The sequence below is a fragment of the Zalophus californianus genome, chromosome 15, assembly GCF_009762305.2.
Source record: "Zalophus californianus isolate mZalCal1 chromosome 15, mZalCal1.pri.v2, whole genome shotgun sequence".
Classification (NCBI taxonomy): domain Eukaryota; kingdom Metazoa; phylum Chordata; class Mammalia; order Carnivora; family Otariidae; genus Zalophus; species Zalophus californianus.
In genome coordinates, this window is record NC_045609.1 from 62,507,890 (window position 1) to 62,524,362 (window position 16,473).

General features: G+C 56.9%; 1 protein-coding gene across 3 annotated transcripts in view; it reads right to left on the minus strand.

The window, feature by feature from the left end:
• The window catches only part of SH3PXD2A (SH3 and PX domains 2A), a 236,751-nt gene that overhangs the window by 93,393 nt on the left and 126,885 nt on the right, over nucleotides 1-16,473 (minus strand). For all 3 annotated transcript variants that reach the window (XM_027596123.2, XM_027596121.2, XM_027596122.2), the window contains exon 5: nucleotides 15,924-16,015. In XM_027596123.2, coding sequence (XP_027451924.1) covers nucleotides 15,924-16,015 — 92 coding nt within the window. The remainder of the gene's footprint in view (nucleotides 1-15,923; nucleotides 16,016-16,473) is intronic.

Consider the following 16,473-nt stretch of genomic DNA (forward strand, 5'->3'; position numbering starts at 1 on the left):
CCAGGGAACTTGGGATGCTCCGGGCCAACCTGGGCCCACGGCAGGCTGGGGGCTTCCCAAGGGCACTTCCTCAACTACTGCCTCCCCTAAGCAGCATGTGAGAGAGAGGGTGGACCCAGGAGTCTCGAAAGATACCAAACCAGGCTGCCCAACGTGGCGGCGGGGGGGGGTCCCAAGACCTGGGTTTCAGGTTCAACTCTATCTGAACCAGAGCATGACCTGGGAGATGGGCACTCTCTCTGTGCCTTGGTTTCCCTGACTGAAAAAATCAAGGACTGGGCGCCTCTTAACTTCTGCAGAGAGGCCTTGAGCTCTGGGCCCTGGATAGGCCTGCACGCCACATGCCACGGGAGGGGCAAGCCGGAGCCCTGGCTACCAGCTTCCTGCTCCAGCCCTCCTACCAGCACTGAACGTGCTCTCTCCTCTGGGTCAGCCAGGCTCCAACCAGTGAATTCATTGCTCTCCAGGACACCCATTACAGATCCCAGTGGGCCAGCCCTGGGCCACCACCTTCATCCTCTGCTTTGTAATGACACCTGAGCGTCTGCTGCCAAGAAGTCCTCTGTGGCCCTGGAGGAGGCCTGAGCCCTGGGACCCCAGAGCATGGAGGGGAATGGGGAGGGGGAGGCAGGGGGTGGGTCAGGCCTTAGTAGGCGTCACCACTGAACAGCCCTCCCACACTGAGTAAACCCTTCTTTCCCAAAGATGTGTGTGGGTGTGTGTGTTGGGGGAGGGGGGAGACTGCTATTATTGCTGTTATTATTATATTGTAATTGACAAGAATAGTACTTTTTCAAGCATTTGTATTAGACCAGCTACCAAACTAAGCCCTTGACACATACCAGCTCATTTTATTCTCACAACACTCCTCTGTGGTAGATTCTCTTATTTCCTCCATATTACAGAAGAGAAATGGAGGATCAGGGAGGGTATGTAACTTACGTAAAGTAACACAGCTAGTGAGCCCAAGCTGTCTTAGTCTAGTGCTCCAATCATTTACCACCTGTGGCTAGTAAGGACACTTTAAAATCCAGATACGCTAAATTAGGAGTAGGTACGGAAAAGGTAAGTAAGATGGAGGCCAAGACTTGGGGTCAACACCATACACCACCATCGAGTTGTAGACACTTTCTTGAGGAGGTTACAACTTCAGCTCTCGTGTGAGGAAGGGGACCCTGGCTATGACATGCGGTGCAGTGTCCCCAACCACCCGCTCAGGGAGGCGGAGGTTTCTGACTCTAATGGCTAATCCAGAGGGCCCTGGCAGATGGGTTTCCCCGGGCAGCTTCTTGGCAGCTCTGCCACGGAAGGGAGCCTCCAGCAGGCCCATGGCTGGGTCTGCAGCCCGAGGACAGCCCGGCCTCACTCAAGGGCAGGTTTGACAGTCTCCAGAGGGGCTGTTTCTCTTGGCAGAGTTGTCATGAATTCTGGGAACAGAGACGCTGGCTTGATGCTGTCCCGGGCTCTGCCTCCCTCTGACTTTCTCTCCTTCCCATCCTCACCTCCTAAGGCCACTTCTGACACCTCCAGAACCCCTGGCCTGGCACCCTCTTTTCCTTTGTAGTTCTTACGTAACTATGGTGTCTCTGCTGTCTCCTCCCCTCCACGGCAGGCCGCAGGAGGCAGGCCTGGTCTCCCCAGGCCTCACCCGGGGCAAGGCACATCAGGTGTTTGCTGAATGAAGGCACCAATGTCCTGACCACGGGCAACCTGGCTCGGGGCTGCCGGGGGCTTCTGAAAGGCTGGCCAGAGCTGCGGCATGATCCTGAGCTGGCCTCCGGGCAGACCCCGGGTCTCTAGCCTCCACTCTGTTTTCCCCGGTAAAGCCCAGTGGAAGTGCTGCTTCCCGCAGGGGGGGGTCCTCCTTGATGACTATGGGTGGGTCAGCAAATGTGGACGTTAGTGTGTATAAAATGCCAAAGTACTTGGACAGTCTCTACGTGCCGAGTTCACCCTGATGGTTCAGTGCATCTCCCCTCCATTGGTGAGGATGGCCTCGGTGTCCTGGGTTCCATCCCCTGGCTGTGACGTCATGCAGGGTTGCCATGGGAACTACTGGGCCAGCACAGCGAGGCTGCAGGCTCTTGCTGTCAGCCTGCATTCTGCTGCGGGATGTGTTACTGCCTCACATGTGTCTCTCCCTTCCCCGGCTGGACCACAGTGCCTCCTTTGCCTGACTCCCCTGTGGGCCCGAGTCTGAGAACAAGGGCATGTGTATGCTTAGGAGGGGCCACCTGTTTAAGAAGCTAGCTCAGGAGCGAGCTGAGATCTGAACCCAGTGCTGGCTGACTCCTAAGCCAGTGCTTGGAACCCTCACGATCTGGATCTTTCTATCCTTCCTGTCTATCAGCCTTCACACCCTCCCGCTCAGAAGCCTCCAAGCCAGCACCCACAGGCCTCCATCAGCCCGGGCCCTCTCCCTCCAAGCAAGCTGGCAAACTGGGTTAAGAGCTGTGAAGAAAAGGGAAAGGTTGCACAGATGGAGAGAAAGTGAGGTCTCTCTGAGGAGTGAGGATTCTAGGAGAACATGAGGAGCAGATGGAATGGGGGGCAGGGGCTGGGGCCCTCAGGCTGGGGATGGGGAGGGAACCAGGCCTCCCAGGCCCAGGCCACCTCGAACCTGCTTGGAAGTCATCCTAAGCACCATGGAGAGCCATGTCAGTGGTAGCTTACACAGGCTCTTTGGGAAGCCCCCTTGACTGCTCTGTGGAGGTGGACGGGGGGGCGGGGGGAGCAGAAGAGCTGGAGGAAGAAACCTCAGTGGGTGCATAAAAGCCCTGCCCTTGGGGCGCCTGGGTGGCTCAGTCGGTTAAGCGACTGCCTTCGGCTCAGGTCGTGATCCTGGAGTCCCGGGATCGGGTCCCACATCGGGCTCCCTGCTCAGCGGGGAGTCTGCTTCTCCCTCTGACCCTTTTCCCTCTCGTGCTCTCTGTCTCCCATTCTCTCTCTCTCAAATAAATAAATAAAATCTTAAAAAAAAATAAAAAAATAATAAAAGCCCTGCCCTTGGGCGGGACCACCAGTCCTTGGCCAGCTCCCAGAACTCCCTGTGGGATGAGGCCCCAGTGGCCCACAGGGCATCTGGTTGATCATGCACTACTTTTGGCTGCCTTCCCTCCCCTGCCTAACTTCACTCCCTCACTGGCATCTCCCGGTATCACCTCCCAAATAAACTCCCTGGGTTCAAATCCTCCCCAGACCTGCTTCTGCAGTATTCTGAACCGAGACACCTGCCTCTCCCTGTCTCTGGCATGAAGTATCCACTCCCCCCCACCCCACTTGCCCACCAAGATCCTCATAGCCTGCTGGACCTAGCACATGACCAACACATAGGCGGGGCTTTACCCAGACATGCCAACATGGGGACAACCCATGTCCTCTGTCCTCTGGCTCTCAGGGTGGCTGCCTGCAGCACTGCAGGTCTCTGTGAGGCTGACCAGTAAGACAGCCTCACAGGTGCCCTCTCTTGCATGAAGTGGGGGCCAGAGCACTTCCTGCAATTAACCTTAAATTCTCTGGCTTGGCAGTCACAGTCTTTTCTAATTGGGAGCCTGCTTCTGCGTAATTAGATCAGACCTGACCACAGTCCAGCTCCCACTTCCCTGGCCATTCAGAGACGCTGGCCCCTCCTCCCAGCCCATCAGGTAGGCTTTGATTCGAGTCTCCGTAAAGGTTGAGCTCAGGCCGCCAGGTGCCCTTCTGTGCACCAGCATGCAGGATGCTCTGGAAATCAGCTGGGGAAGTTTCCGAGAGCCAGAAGAACACTGGACTCAGTCAAACAACGTGGTGCTAGTCCAGTTTCTCTGGGTGACCTTGGGCAAATCATTGCCCCACCCCACCCCCCAACCCTGCAGAACCTGTCAGTGCAACGTGAGGGCAGGGCTGGAGGATGTCTGAAGGCTGGAGCTGGGAGCAGCCCTCACCTCCTACCTCTCAGTGGGATGCAACCCGGACCCTGACGGCAGAGGCTGTTTTGATGGCTCCAGAAACTGCCAACTCACACGGTTGCACGCTGAGCGTTGTGCAGGCACTGGCTACCCAGGCCTCTGGCTCCTCCCTCAGCATGTAGCAGCCTCTCAACAATGGCAATGGCAATAATAGGTCCCAGGGATTATGAGCACATGCCAGGCAGTGTGCTAAGCACTTGGTGAGCTTTAATGAGGGTGCGAGCCAGGCTCTCCCACCGGACTGCCGGATTCTCATCATCTCTGCCACACATCAGCTTTGCAAGTCACATGACCTCCCTTTGCCTTAGTGGGTTTAACTGGAAATTGGGGAAAATAAGGGTGCCCACCTCATGGATAGATGCAAAAATTAAATGAACTAAAACACATACAATGCTTTCTGCTAAACCCCTGGGCTGCCTGCAGGTTGCCCCAGTAGAGTTGCTCATTTTGTGGCTTAGCCCCTAGGCCTGTTGCCTGTGCCCACTGGCCTTCCCAGATGCCCTGTGGGGTGAAACTGTGTGTGCACTTCCTGCGGATGGGGATGAAGTGCAAGGTGGGCACCCGAGGCCCTCCACCCGAGGCCCCCACTCAACGGCCAGTCCACCTCAGAGCAGCACCGAGAAGGTGAAGCAGGCCTTTCCCGCGGGCTACTGAACAATTTGTGCAAGGGCCAAAGCAGCCAGAACTACCAGAAGGTCTAGAAATCAGAGCAGCATACAGTAGAGGAAAGAACCCAGTCTCCAGGAACATACATCTCCTCTTCCCAGACAGCAGCAGAGGGAAGGGATGCTAATGGGGGCTCCTTTTGGGGAAGAATTAAAAACCTCCCTCTGGGGCGCCTGGGTGGCTCAGTTGGTTAAGCGACTGCCTTCGGCTCAGGTCATGATCCTGGAGTCCCGGGATCGGGTCCCACATCGGGCTCCCTGCTCAGCGGGGAGTCTGCTTCTCCCTCTGCCCCTCCCCCTGCGTGTGCTCTCTTGTGCTCTGTCGAATAAATAAATAAAACCTTTAAAAAAAAAGTTCTAAAACTGGATTGTGGGGTTGGTTGCACAAAACTCTAGAAATTTACTAACAGTCATCGGATTAACTGTACACTTAAAATCAGTGATTTTTGTCTTATGTCAATTATGTCTCAATAAGGCTATTTGAAAATAAAATCTCCCGCCTAGCCTCAGGTAGGGAAAGCCTTGGGCTGTGTGTCCTGGAGTGGGGCAAGGGGAAGGGGGTTCCCATTAATTCAGGGTTCCTCATATGATAAATTGGCCACATGATAGGGGGTGAGGGGGGCTTAAGGGCTTGATTTGATGCTGGGATCACAGCTGGGCCCAAGGAAGGCCCAAATCAGGTATCAGTCTGGGCGGCACCTGCCTTCCCTTTCAGGAAGACAGAGTGAGGCTGGTTCTGGAAGCATGCCAGAGGTCTAAGCCACAGCAGGAAGGCCCTCCTGGGAGCTCTGGAGGCTGGGGGCGGGGGTCTCAGGGAGGGTACCCGGAACTGGCCCTGGGGCTCCTGAGCCTGGTATCTTTTCAAGGATGTGGGCTGACAAGAAGCCTGGGTTCCCCTTAAAGAGTCCCCACATATGGAAAGTGCCCTCAGCTGTACCTTCAACCGCCCCCATCTGTGACCACAGCAACCATGGGGTCCTAATTCAACTATTCTGCCCTCTGGTCAGATTAAAGGGTCCCAACTGGCAATTTGGAGCTAGTCACCCTGGCCATGGTCCCCATGCTTCTCTCTCTCACACACCCGTGTGGTTAGCTGGGTGCAGATCTGAAGTTGGAAGGGTTTGAATCCAGCCTCTGACACTTACTAGTTGAGAGGTAACTTAACCAACATGAGCCTAAGCTTCCTCATCTACAAAAAAGGAGGCATAAATCTCACAGAATTATACTGATGGTTAAACAAGATCATGCTGAAAGACCCAGCACAGTTTTTTGCAGTATCAGCCAAATGCCCCGATACAGGCAACTATAATGCCCAAAATTTCCACAAGGTGGAGCCAGATACACACAGATCCCAAGTACTAAGTCACCCAAAGTTAAGAGGTGCCTAAACTCCAATCTACAGGGCTTGTGAAAGGGAAGGGTCACATGACCTGCAGAATGTTTGTGTCTTCCACATCTGACCGTGTCTATGAATGTCTTTCATTCCCACAGCCATCAGCCACCCCTGCAGATTCTGGTTGTTACATGCTTGCACTATTGCAATAGCCAGCGGGTCCTGATGAGATCACAGAATGTCAGAGCCAGGAGGGACCCTAGAGAACCCCAAATTTTGCTCCTTCACCTGATGCTGAAACACAGAAAGGGTTAATGACTGTCCAAGGTCATCCACTGGACACTGGATGCCTCAGGCCCAACTCCTCTGGCCTGGTTTGGTGCTGCGGTCACAGCTGGGCCCAAGGAAGGCCCAAATCAGGTATCAGCCCTAGCCAATGCTCTCAGTCTCCGGGAAGACAGAATTTCTTTCAATTCCTTGAAACTGCCCCAGTCTCAGGGACTCTGTCTGACCTGAATGTCCCTGTCTCCCATTCCCCTTCAGTGGGTATCTCTGGCCTCACCCTCAGCTTGAATGCCACCTCTCCAGGGAGGCTGCCCTGACTACCTCACCAGGCTAGCCCACTGCTGTGGACGGCCCAGCACCTGTATAATCACTTGTTTGGTTTCTGCCGTCTCCACGGGATTGGCAGCTGTTATAAGCCCCATTTTACAGGTGAAGAAACTGAGGTCTTGGCAATTTAAGTAATTCTCAGGCCACAGAGTAGGTGGGGAAGGAGCCAGGTTACTATCCAGAGCCCTACCGTGCTCTGCTACCTCCCACAGCGGCAAGCCAGGCCCTGCCCGTGCTGTCTCTCTGCTCAGACCACAAGCTCCCCACGGGGAGGGCTGAGCTGTGTCCACTTCCATGGCCCTGTGCCTCACACCAAGAAGATGATCAAAAATGCCTGAATGAGTGAATGCCTCCTGCCTGGATGCCAACAGAGGGAGCCCTAGGCTAGGCGGCTGAAGACCTGGGTTCAAGGGTCAGCTCTGCCATGAACTCCCAGTGGGGGGGTAGCTAACCAGAGGACTGGTTACAATGGCGGGGTAATAATCACAAGGGAGGGGGAACGGAGACACCCTTGAACATGACATAACTGCAAAGCAGGACTCCGGGGCTCTGTGGGGGGCTCAGCCTGTGGCCTTGAGAGCAAGGGAAGGGGCCCATGGGGGACCGTCCTCCTGGGGCTGAGATTTCAGGGAAACACACACACCCCTGGACCCCACCACCTCCTTCGCACTCCCACTCGAGGGAGCTGAGCCCCTGCGCCAGGCCTGGAAACGGAATGACCCTCTCTCTGTAGACGCGGCCCGCACAGGTCTTTGCTCTGAGCTGGGCTCAGTTGACCTCCCTGCACTTCCCACCCAGCACGACAGCAGGGCCCTCAGAAGCCCTTGTTCCCCAGAGCCGATGCCCCTTTCAAGTGGGTTGGAATCAGCTTCCTGTAGGCACCTTCCTCCCACCTGCCCACCCAGGTCAAAGGGGGCCCCGGCAGGGGGTGGGCACGGTCTGACCGCATAGAGTTCTGTGCTGTTCCAGCCCCCAGCTCCCAGTGGACCCACGGTCCCTCCATCCAGCTGGCTCTCTCACCTCCACATAAAGAGACTATTTGTACAGCTGCCAATGGCAGAGGGGCTGGAAGGACAGTGTGGGCCACGTCCCAGGCCAGGTGGGTGGTGGCAGAGCCTACTGGCAAGGGTCTAACCAGGACTCAGCAAAGCACAGGGTGAGTGGGCTCTCCACTCCAGTTCCCAGGCCACCCGTCCCCCTGGGGAAGGCCAGGAACACGGACCCCTCGGAGTTCTTGATAGCCAGCAGGGTGTCTGGGGGTGGAGGGGGGCAGCCGCACCCCACCATCAGCACCAACCCTGGCAAATACTCGCAGAGCTGGCCACTTCCATCCTCCAGCCTTTCCAGAGTGGCCCCTCTGCACCTGGGCCTGGGCTCTGGAAGAAAGGGAAGGAGAACGGAAGTTCCGGTGAATGAGCCGCACTAGGTCAGGCACTCTCGAGGTGCTTACGGGCATTAGCACCCTTGAACCTTCCCATTACCCCACCACGTGGGTACCGTTGGCCACTTTCACAGACCCAGAGGCTTTCACAGATTTGGAGAGGTGGAGTGATTCATTCAAGGCCAAAGCAGAGCTGGGTGTTCTGACTGTTGTCTCAGGAGTTAATTTAACTCTGTTGAAAATTTCGACCTAGTGGCAGCCTTGAGCCTTAGTCCATCGGCCCATGAGTTCCTGGCACATAGTAGGTGCTTAGTGGATACGTGCTGAGGAGGGAAACACGGCAGAGACCCTCTGTCCAGGGCTCTTGTCACAACCTTCCCTTTGTCTCCCAGGGAAGAGGAGAGAAGATAGCAACTACTGTGTGCTCCACACACATCATCTCCTTTAATTCTCCTCTGCTCCCAAGCAGGTGGGTGTGACTTACAGAGGAGGCTCCACCATCAAGCCGAGGTCACCCTGCCATCAGCAGCAGAGCCTGGATTCTAACTCAAGACATCAGGAGTCAGACACGAGCAAAGCAGTCAGCCTACCTCCGGGCCTGACCTGGAATTCAACTGGGACAGAGGATGGGGTGCCCCCTGGAGGAGCCTCCTCAAATTCTCAGGGCCAGCCTTGTCTGCACCACCCCCACACTCTCTGTCTTCTTCCTGGGTCCCCAAGGCAGGGCTGGCAAAGCTCCTTCTGTTCTCCTGGACTGTTTTCCCCCCCGGGGGGAGGGCAGCCACAGCCTCCATCCCTTCCAAGATACGAACGGGAAGGAGGCCGGGAGACCCCTCAGAGGAGTGCCCTTTCTTGGGTCTGCCCTCCCGCCCGCCCCAGCCCCAGAGCCTCTGTCTGCTTCTGCTCTTCCCTGTCCTCCATTCATGGAGCCCTTGCTCAGCACCCTCTGGATCAGCCCCCACTCCGGACCCAAACCCTGGCCTCTGCCCGGGGGCAGGCCTCCTGGTGGGACAGCCTCCCTTTCTCGCTGGTCTGCCGGGCTGCCCCCTGGCAGGTGGCCTCCCAGAAGCCGGCACTCCGGGCAGGCTGGGGCAAGGACAGTTCTGGGCCCACAACCTTGTACCCCAGGTCCCTCCAAACATTGGGCCATTGTTCCATTGTTCCAGTCCGGAACAGAGGGTGGCTCTGTGGCCCTGGGGCTGAACAAAAACCTGTTTAGCGAGGCTCTGCTCCTCCCATGCAAGTTCAAGAATTCGACCAGGAACCTGGCTGGCTTCCTGGGCAGAAATAAGCTGAGGAGACAGGCCTGAGCCTAGAGCTGAGAGGGGGCAGCAGGGAGCAGGAGACCCTCAGCCTGCCTCGTGGGCCCGCCACATGCCACTGGTGTTGTGTAAGCGGTGAGCCCTGCCAGCCACAGGCTGTGGGCTGGCAGCAGGCAGACGCCTGGGATGCTAAGCGTGTGACAAGAGAGAAGCCCGGCAGCCCAGCCTGGCCTCTGCTTTCCCTCTCACTATGATGGGGGCGAGGGGGAAATGTGCGTATGCTCACCCTGCCGTGGGCTTGGGTAGAGAGCAGAGGGTCAACCGTAGTTGGGTGGCACAAGGAGGCTGCAACACAGCCTGGGGACTGTGAGTGACAGACCGGCGTCTTGCAGCCGTGCCCTCCCTCCCTGGGGGAGGATGACGCAAGCCCCGCTGACCGCGCTCACTGGTGCCAGACTGTCAACCTCCCCACGACCCGTGGGCGCAGGTGCCATGGTGATTCCCACTCTACAGATAAGGAAACTGAGGTACAGAGAAGCAAGAGGTAGAGCTGGCCCCCGAACCCAGACCAGCGACTCCAGAGGGATCAAGAACGCTCTTCACTTTGCCCCCATGACTGTGGGCAGTTTTATTGACAATTTTGTTAAATGGCCTCAACTTTGTTGTGGCCCAGCCACAGAGGGCCAGGCCCCAGAGACGTGAGCTCCCATGGTGAGAAAGACCCAGGAACAGACCCATGGGATACGGTCAGTGCCACCCCCGTGGCAGCCGAGGGTAGCCTATAGGTGGGGTTTTCCAGAAAGTAGGACTTAGTCCTGCGGCAGGTGGGGAAGGGGGCAGTAGCTGGCTGCACTCTGGTGACAGGAGACTAAGAATAAGGGCAGGGCTGCTGGCCCAGGAGGTCAGAGAGATGCAAAGGCAGGTCTCAGGCTTCTGTGTGTGTGTGTGTGGGGGGGGGTCCTCATGGGGCTGGACCTCTCCCTGCAGGTTTGACCCTTTCCAACAGGAATGTGCATCAGCCCAGGGCCCTGAAGACAGGTCTCATGGAGGTCCCTTTGAGAACCTTTGTGTTCACCCTTTAAATTGGATGAAAATTTAAACTTGTAAAAAGAGGCATTTGCTGGGTCATGTGTCTGACTCTGTCGGAAGTCCTGCCAAGCCAGCCTGGGCCTGCCTTAGCTCCCCTTTGCCATTGCGGATACCAAATGGGAACCGGAGCACAGGTACCCACTGCTTGGGGGGCCTCCTGCACCTGTGGAAGCCAGACCAGCTGATTTCTGGGCCCCTGGCCCAGCAGGGGGTCGGTCCTCCGGGGTCTCCAACACAGCAAAGCCCGGGAGGGTGGAAACGGCAGGTGTGGACCCAAGACCCTGCCGGGTGGGCCACATGCCCTGCCAGGGGTCACCTCGGGCACTGTGGGGCTACCAGCTGTAGCTGCCAGGAGGCCAGGCTCTGCTGGTTGTCAGTTAGCCCAGGATTTGTGTGGCACTGGATTCCCTTGAGCTCCAGGGGTGCGTCTTTCTCTGCCTCCTTCAGGGTTTGGTGAGTAAGGCTGTCCCAGAGTCCCCGGAGAGGATGCTAAGAAACATCATCACTAGCTTCTCTTGCCCACACTACCCTCTGACCCCTCATTACCCTGGGGCCATGTGCCGCGGGAGGGAGGGAGAGATGCTCAGTTCCCTCCCAAGGGGTGTGTGTGTGTGTGTGTGTGTGTGTGTGTGTGTGTGTGTGTGTGTGGTGGGGGGTGGGGGTGGCCGACAGGACAGTGCCCCCCATTCCCAGGCAAGCGGGCCTGTTCAAGGTCTGCCTCTCCGGCTTCTCAGCTGTGTGGCCTGGGGCAAGCCATGTACCGCTATGGCCTCTGTTTCCCCATCCGCTAAATAGGGATAATAGTACTGACCTCAGGGGCGCCCTGAGATTTAAATGAGATAATACATAGAGTACAGAGGAAGTAAACAAAAAAGCTAACATCTTCCTTTTCCTTTCTGCCCCTCCATCAAGACACTCACACATGCATACACATGCATTGACACACACACACACAAACACACCTGCGGGTGTTCCTATTCAACCACTGGGCTTCCCCAGAACACATCGTCCTCAAAAAGAAATCAGTTGTCCAAGGGGCCAAGGCTGGTCTCCATGTGCCCTGGCCGTGTGGGGACCAGCAGGGGGCGCTGCGAGGAGCGGGCTGACTTAGGAAGCAGGAGCGGAGCGCGGGGTTAGGGCCACGTTAGGCGCGGCAGCCGGGAGCCAGTCTGCTGGGTTTGGGCCGGGGCCGTGCCGCCTGCCAGCTGGCTGACGAGGTAAGCTACGCCGGCTCTCTGGGCCTTGATCTCCTCTGAGGAGCCCCGTCACGGGCTGTCTCCCGTGTAAGACTATAACGAAGGCTGAACGATCAGTCTTTCCTCTGGCAGATGTTTTCTGAGCACCTGCTCTGGGCGCCGGGGATGTAGCCTGAAGAGGATGGGTACAAGCTCCCGCTCCCCTAGAACCGATGCCCCAGTGAGAGGGACCGACAGTCACCGCCGCGCGTGGACAGGCCGCGCGTGGACAGGCCACGTGTGGACAGGCCACGTGTGGGAGGTGATGCGTTTCCCCGAGGAAGGATGAAGCCAGGAAGGGGAGGGCAAGCGCCAGGGGGATTTTAGCCAAAGGCCAGGGCCCACCCTGCTGAGCAGCGGTTTGAGGGAAGACTGGTAGGAGGTGTGGGAACAGGCCAAGGGGCTCACTTGGAGAGGGGCCAAGGGGCCCAGGCAGAGGCAAGAACCAGTGCAAAGGCCCCAAGGCAGGAACAGGGCTGCCAGGGGCGGGCAGCAGCCAGCAGGCCAGGGCGGCAGGAGAGGAGCCCGGTGGGGGAGCGGCAGAGGGTGCTGTCGGAGGGAAGGGAGGGCCAGGCTGAGGGGGCCCTGACTCTGAGGGACGTGGGAGGCATGGGGGATTTTCAGCAGAGGAGCCACACAATCTGATGCATCTTTCTAAATGATCCTTCCTTCCGCTATATTGAAAATGGACCACAGAGAGAGCACGGGCTGAGGCAGGGAGGCCGGACTCCACGGGAGGACCGGTGATAGGGTGGCTCAGGGTGGCAACAGGGGAGATGCTGAGAGGCAGCCTGGGTCCGGAAACACTCCGAAGGCAGTACGCACCGGATGTGCTGAGTGGATGGCGGGGTGCGGAGGAAAGGGACGAATCGGGGCCAGGGTTTGGGGTTGGCCCAGGCCCCGGTGTTCGTCGCGGGAGGCGGGAGGACGGGAGCTGCCTTCCTGGGGTGGCTGCACGAGGACGGGGCGCCACCGTGGCTGCGCTGGGTCAAGCTCACCTGAAGTGTCCGTCTATAAGGAGCATCCTTTCCGTGTGGGGCTGGTGGTCTAGAGTCGGCCTAGCAGTTCAGAAGAGGACCCTGCTCTCCCCCCACAGAAGCCCCCGAGCGGTCTGGGGTCAAAGCCGAGGGGCTCGGGCCTGCTCCACCTCCCCTGCCAAGGCTGCGCTGCCACAGCCTTGCCTTCCCAGCAAGATGCTAAAGGGACCCAGCTCCCCCCGCCCCCCAGGCCCTGTGTACACCCGCAGGGCCCCTGCAGCAGCACACTTGAAAGAGCCAGGGGGTTATCTGCAAAATTCCAATTAAATCCACAGGCTTTGATAATTTGATAAGCCGCTCTACAGTCGCCCCTGAGTCAAAATACACTGTTATTTGATCCTGTGTTTATGTTTCAGGATGGAGGGGGAGGTGTACTGCGGCCGGCGGGGAAGGTGCAAGCAGCTCGAGACAGGGGGGTGCGGGCCCTTGGCTGATAAATCGTCAGCCTGTCAGGCCAGGGTCACCTACGGGTCTGGGCTCTTAACGGCAAGCACACTGTGGTCTGGAACACACGTCTCTCTCTTGGCAGTTCCTGGAGGCTGAGCAGGGCCAGGGAGGAGGAGCCCTTCAGAACTGTCTGTCCACAGCTGACCCTACTTCCTGAGCCTCAGGTCTGTCTTGTGCTAGAGGGCTTCCTGGTCTCAGGCCGTCTCCTGCCAGACCCGCTGTGAACCAGCCCAGGTGGCTGGTAGCACCTCAAGAAAGAGGCCGATAACCCCACTGCCATGGTGACTTGGAGGCAAATGCTTTATGACCCCTCCCTGCAAAAGCCAGGCTGTGATCTGCAGGGGGGAGTGTGCACTGAGCCACATTCCATTCTGTTCTACAACCTTCCAGGAACAAAACTGCCGAGTACTTCCTATGGGTTGTCTTCATCCACTTGTTATCTCTGTCAGCCCTCTTGACCATTCCATGAGTCCCGCGTTATCATGTGTTAGGGATGGGAAAACAGAAACACAGAGAAGTTGAGCCAATGGCCAGAGATCACCGCCTTGAGTGGCAGGCCCTGACCCCAGAGCCTGGCTCTGCAAAGCCATGCCCACTGCCTCACCAATGCACCACCGTCTCCCCACGCCTGGTGAGCATCATTCCTGAGGGCCTTCTGGAAATGGGCAAAAGGCTAACCTATTGCCGTGAGTGCGTAGCTGGAGAGGTGAAATAGGACCAACTTATGTAGCTGACTGGGAGAGAACGGCGCTGAGGGGCACGAATCAAAGGCGCGGTCAGTGATTTTGTGGCGATGGACCTGCTACTTCACCCGACAGCAACGATCCCTCCCCACTCCGGTGGGCACGTGATCATATGGGACTTCAGTGACCATCGCCAGGGGAGGGACATCTCTTCTCTCCCCATGGAAGGAAGAATGGAAAGGACAGGGGAGGCTGTGAGAGACCATCAGAGCCGGATGGACCGGGGCCACTGCTGGGGTCTCAGGAGCCTTCCTCTGCCCTGGGAGAGTGAGGACGGCTAGGCAGCAGCACGGACAGCGACACAGAGAGGCGTCAGGACCCCAGTCCCCCTGACTCCTCCCAAACCAGGGAGGCAGGTGGGCGCAGTGGAAAGGGTACAGGCCTCTGTATGGACCTGAAGAATCTGGGTTCAAGTCCGGGCTCCCGCTGTGAGCCTCTGTTCCCTCATCTGTAATGTGGGGATAAGACTCTAACTCCTCTCTCGTGAGCCTGACACATAGCAGGTGCAGTGAGAGCTGTGCTTCTCCCTCTGGTGGAACACACATTTCTATCTCATTTTGTTGTTTACGAAGCTCTTGCCCAGCCCCAGTGAGAGGGACCGACAGTCACCGCCGCGCGTGGACAGGCCAAGCAGAGGACATGACTCTGACTTTCATAGATAATCCCTGGAGGTAGCAGGAACAGGGATTCATCACTATTCCCTTTTTTGCAGATGAGGGAAATGAAGCTCGGGGAAGCCATGGGAGTGATCTGCCTCGAGGTTGTGTGGCTAGTAAGCAGTAGAGCTGGGGTGTGAACTCATCCTATTCTCTGTAGCTTTCAATGAGTCTGCCTTGTGAGCCAGTCACCGAGGAGTTTCTGATGGTTTGTAGCATTTGCTCATTTCTGAAGCCCGTGGCAGCCATCAGAGAGACGGCAAGCCTCTGGGGCTGGGTAGGTTTTTCTCCCCGAGCGGGCCCAGGCCATTCCAGGCTCTTGGTCTTCTAGTACGAGTGAAAAGAGAAGGGCCCCTTTCGGCAGGACTGCCATGTATGGGTGTGCAGACCGTACACTTTACAACCTCCGTGAGCACTGTTCACAGTGCAGTGAATGGTGCCCCTAGAGCCACGCAATACACACCCTTGTCTTCAGACTTCTCCCCATCACCAGATGGCCTCCGGCTTCTTCCCACCTGTCCCACATCGCTCCTCCGTACAATTCTTTCCCTTCCCTCTGGAGTACCCACCCCCTCTGCCTCTCTGCCACCCATCCTGGTACTTTAAGATTTTAGGGGAAAAGAGACGTTGAGTGAGGTGCTCTAGTAGCATCCCCGACAGTCCTCCCCTCATCCTCTGGCCAACACACGTCCCTGCCTCCCTTCTTCTGCTCATCAGCTCCTGGTGGAAACCAGAGTTTTGTTTCCACTGAGAACCTAGTCAGGTGAGGGAACTCTTCTGAGCAAGACAGGGTGGCCCTCACAATGGAGTCTGATCACGTGTGTGAGAAACCAGCATGACTGGGTAGATCATCCTGACCCCCAGACCCAGAGCATCCTGATTCCAGAGAGAAGAGACACCTGCCTGGTTCCCCATTTCCCCCCAAACACGGAAATATCAGCCAGCATGGGGGCCGCTGGGAATCAAAGATTTGGGTTCAAGCCTCCTGCCCGTCACATACCCAACCAGCTGCGTGACTTGGGGAAATCACCTAACCTCACTGGGCCTCAGTTTCCTCCTCTGTAAACATGGCTACTAATGTCTATCATGAACTAGCCCAGGAGTTATTCAGCAGGTGAGTTCTCAGCCTGGACAGCACATGCCTCCCCCGGCCTGCATTGCATCTGGGAGTTTGGTAGCATCAGCAATTAAGAGCAATGACTGCTAATCCTGGACATCTGAGCAGAGGGACCATTAGACTTTCTTTTACCTCATCTGCTCCTTACAGTAACCTGTGAGCTAGAATGAGTGTGCAGGAAAACCTGCTCCCCAGATGCAGAGACACTCTTACTTGCCAGCCCTTGGGTCAAGGGAAATGAGGAGCAAGCTTTGGCAGTAAGAGCCTGGGGAATAATGGTCCATATCCCTTTGGTCAATCTCCTTTTCCTTGTGTCTCCACATCTGGAGCCTCTCCAGGCTGCCCTCAGCTTTAGCCCGCACCTCAAAGCACCCAGAAGAGACCTGAGCTACCACTTACTCTTTCGGGGGGTTGACATCCTCCGGTCGGGCCTCAAAGAACCGAAAGACTTCATCACACTGTGAAATGTGCGGGGGGAGCCGGACAAGTGCCTGTGGAAAGACAGGAAAAAAGGGCATTAGGTCTGATTAAAACCCAAAGCAGGGTCACCCTGGGCTGCCAGCGATGGCAGAGGCTCAAGGACGGTGCCGCGGACGACACAGTCAACCAGCCAGCCGCCCACCCAACCAGACAACTCATCAACAAATCCACTAATCAGCTAGCTAACAAAACAACTCTCCAACCATCCCATCCACTAGCCAACCAGCCAATTAATCCACTAACCAACTAGTCAACTAATAAAAATAATTCATCAGTCAACCCCAGTCAATCTATCAACCATCCAGCCAGCAATTCAACCAGCCAACCAACCATTCAACCAGCCAGTTCGTCCACTACACAACCAGCCAACCAAACCAAAAACAATGCCCATTGATCCCTAGGTCTCAGGGCCCTCAGGAGCTAGTCTTTCTGTGCGAACTCTGAAAGAATTCTTTCCTGGCCACAGAGG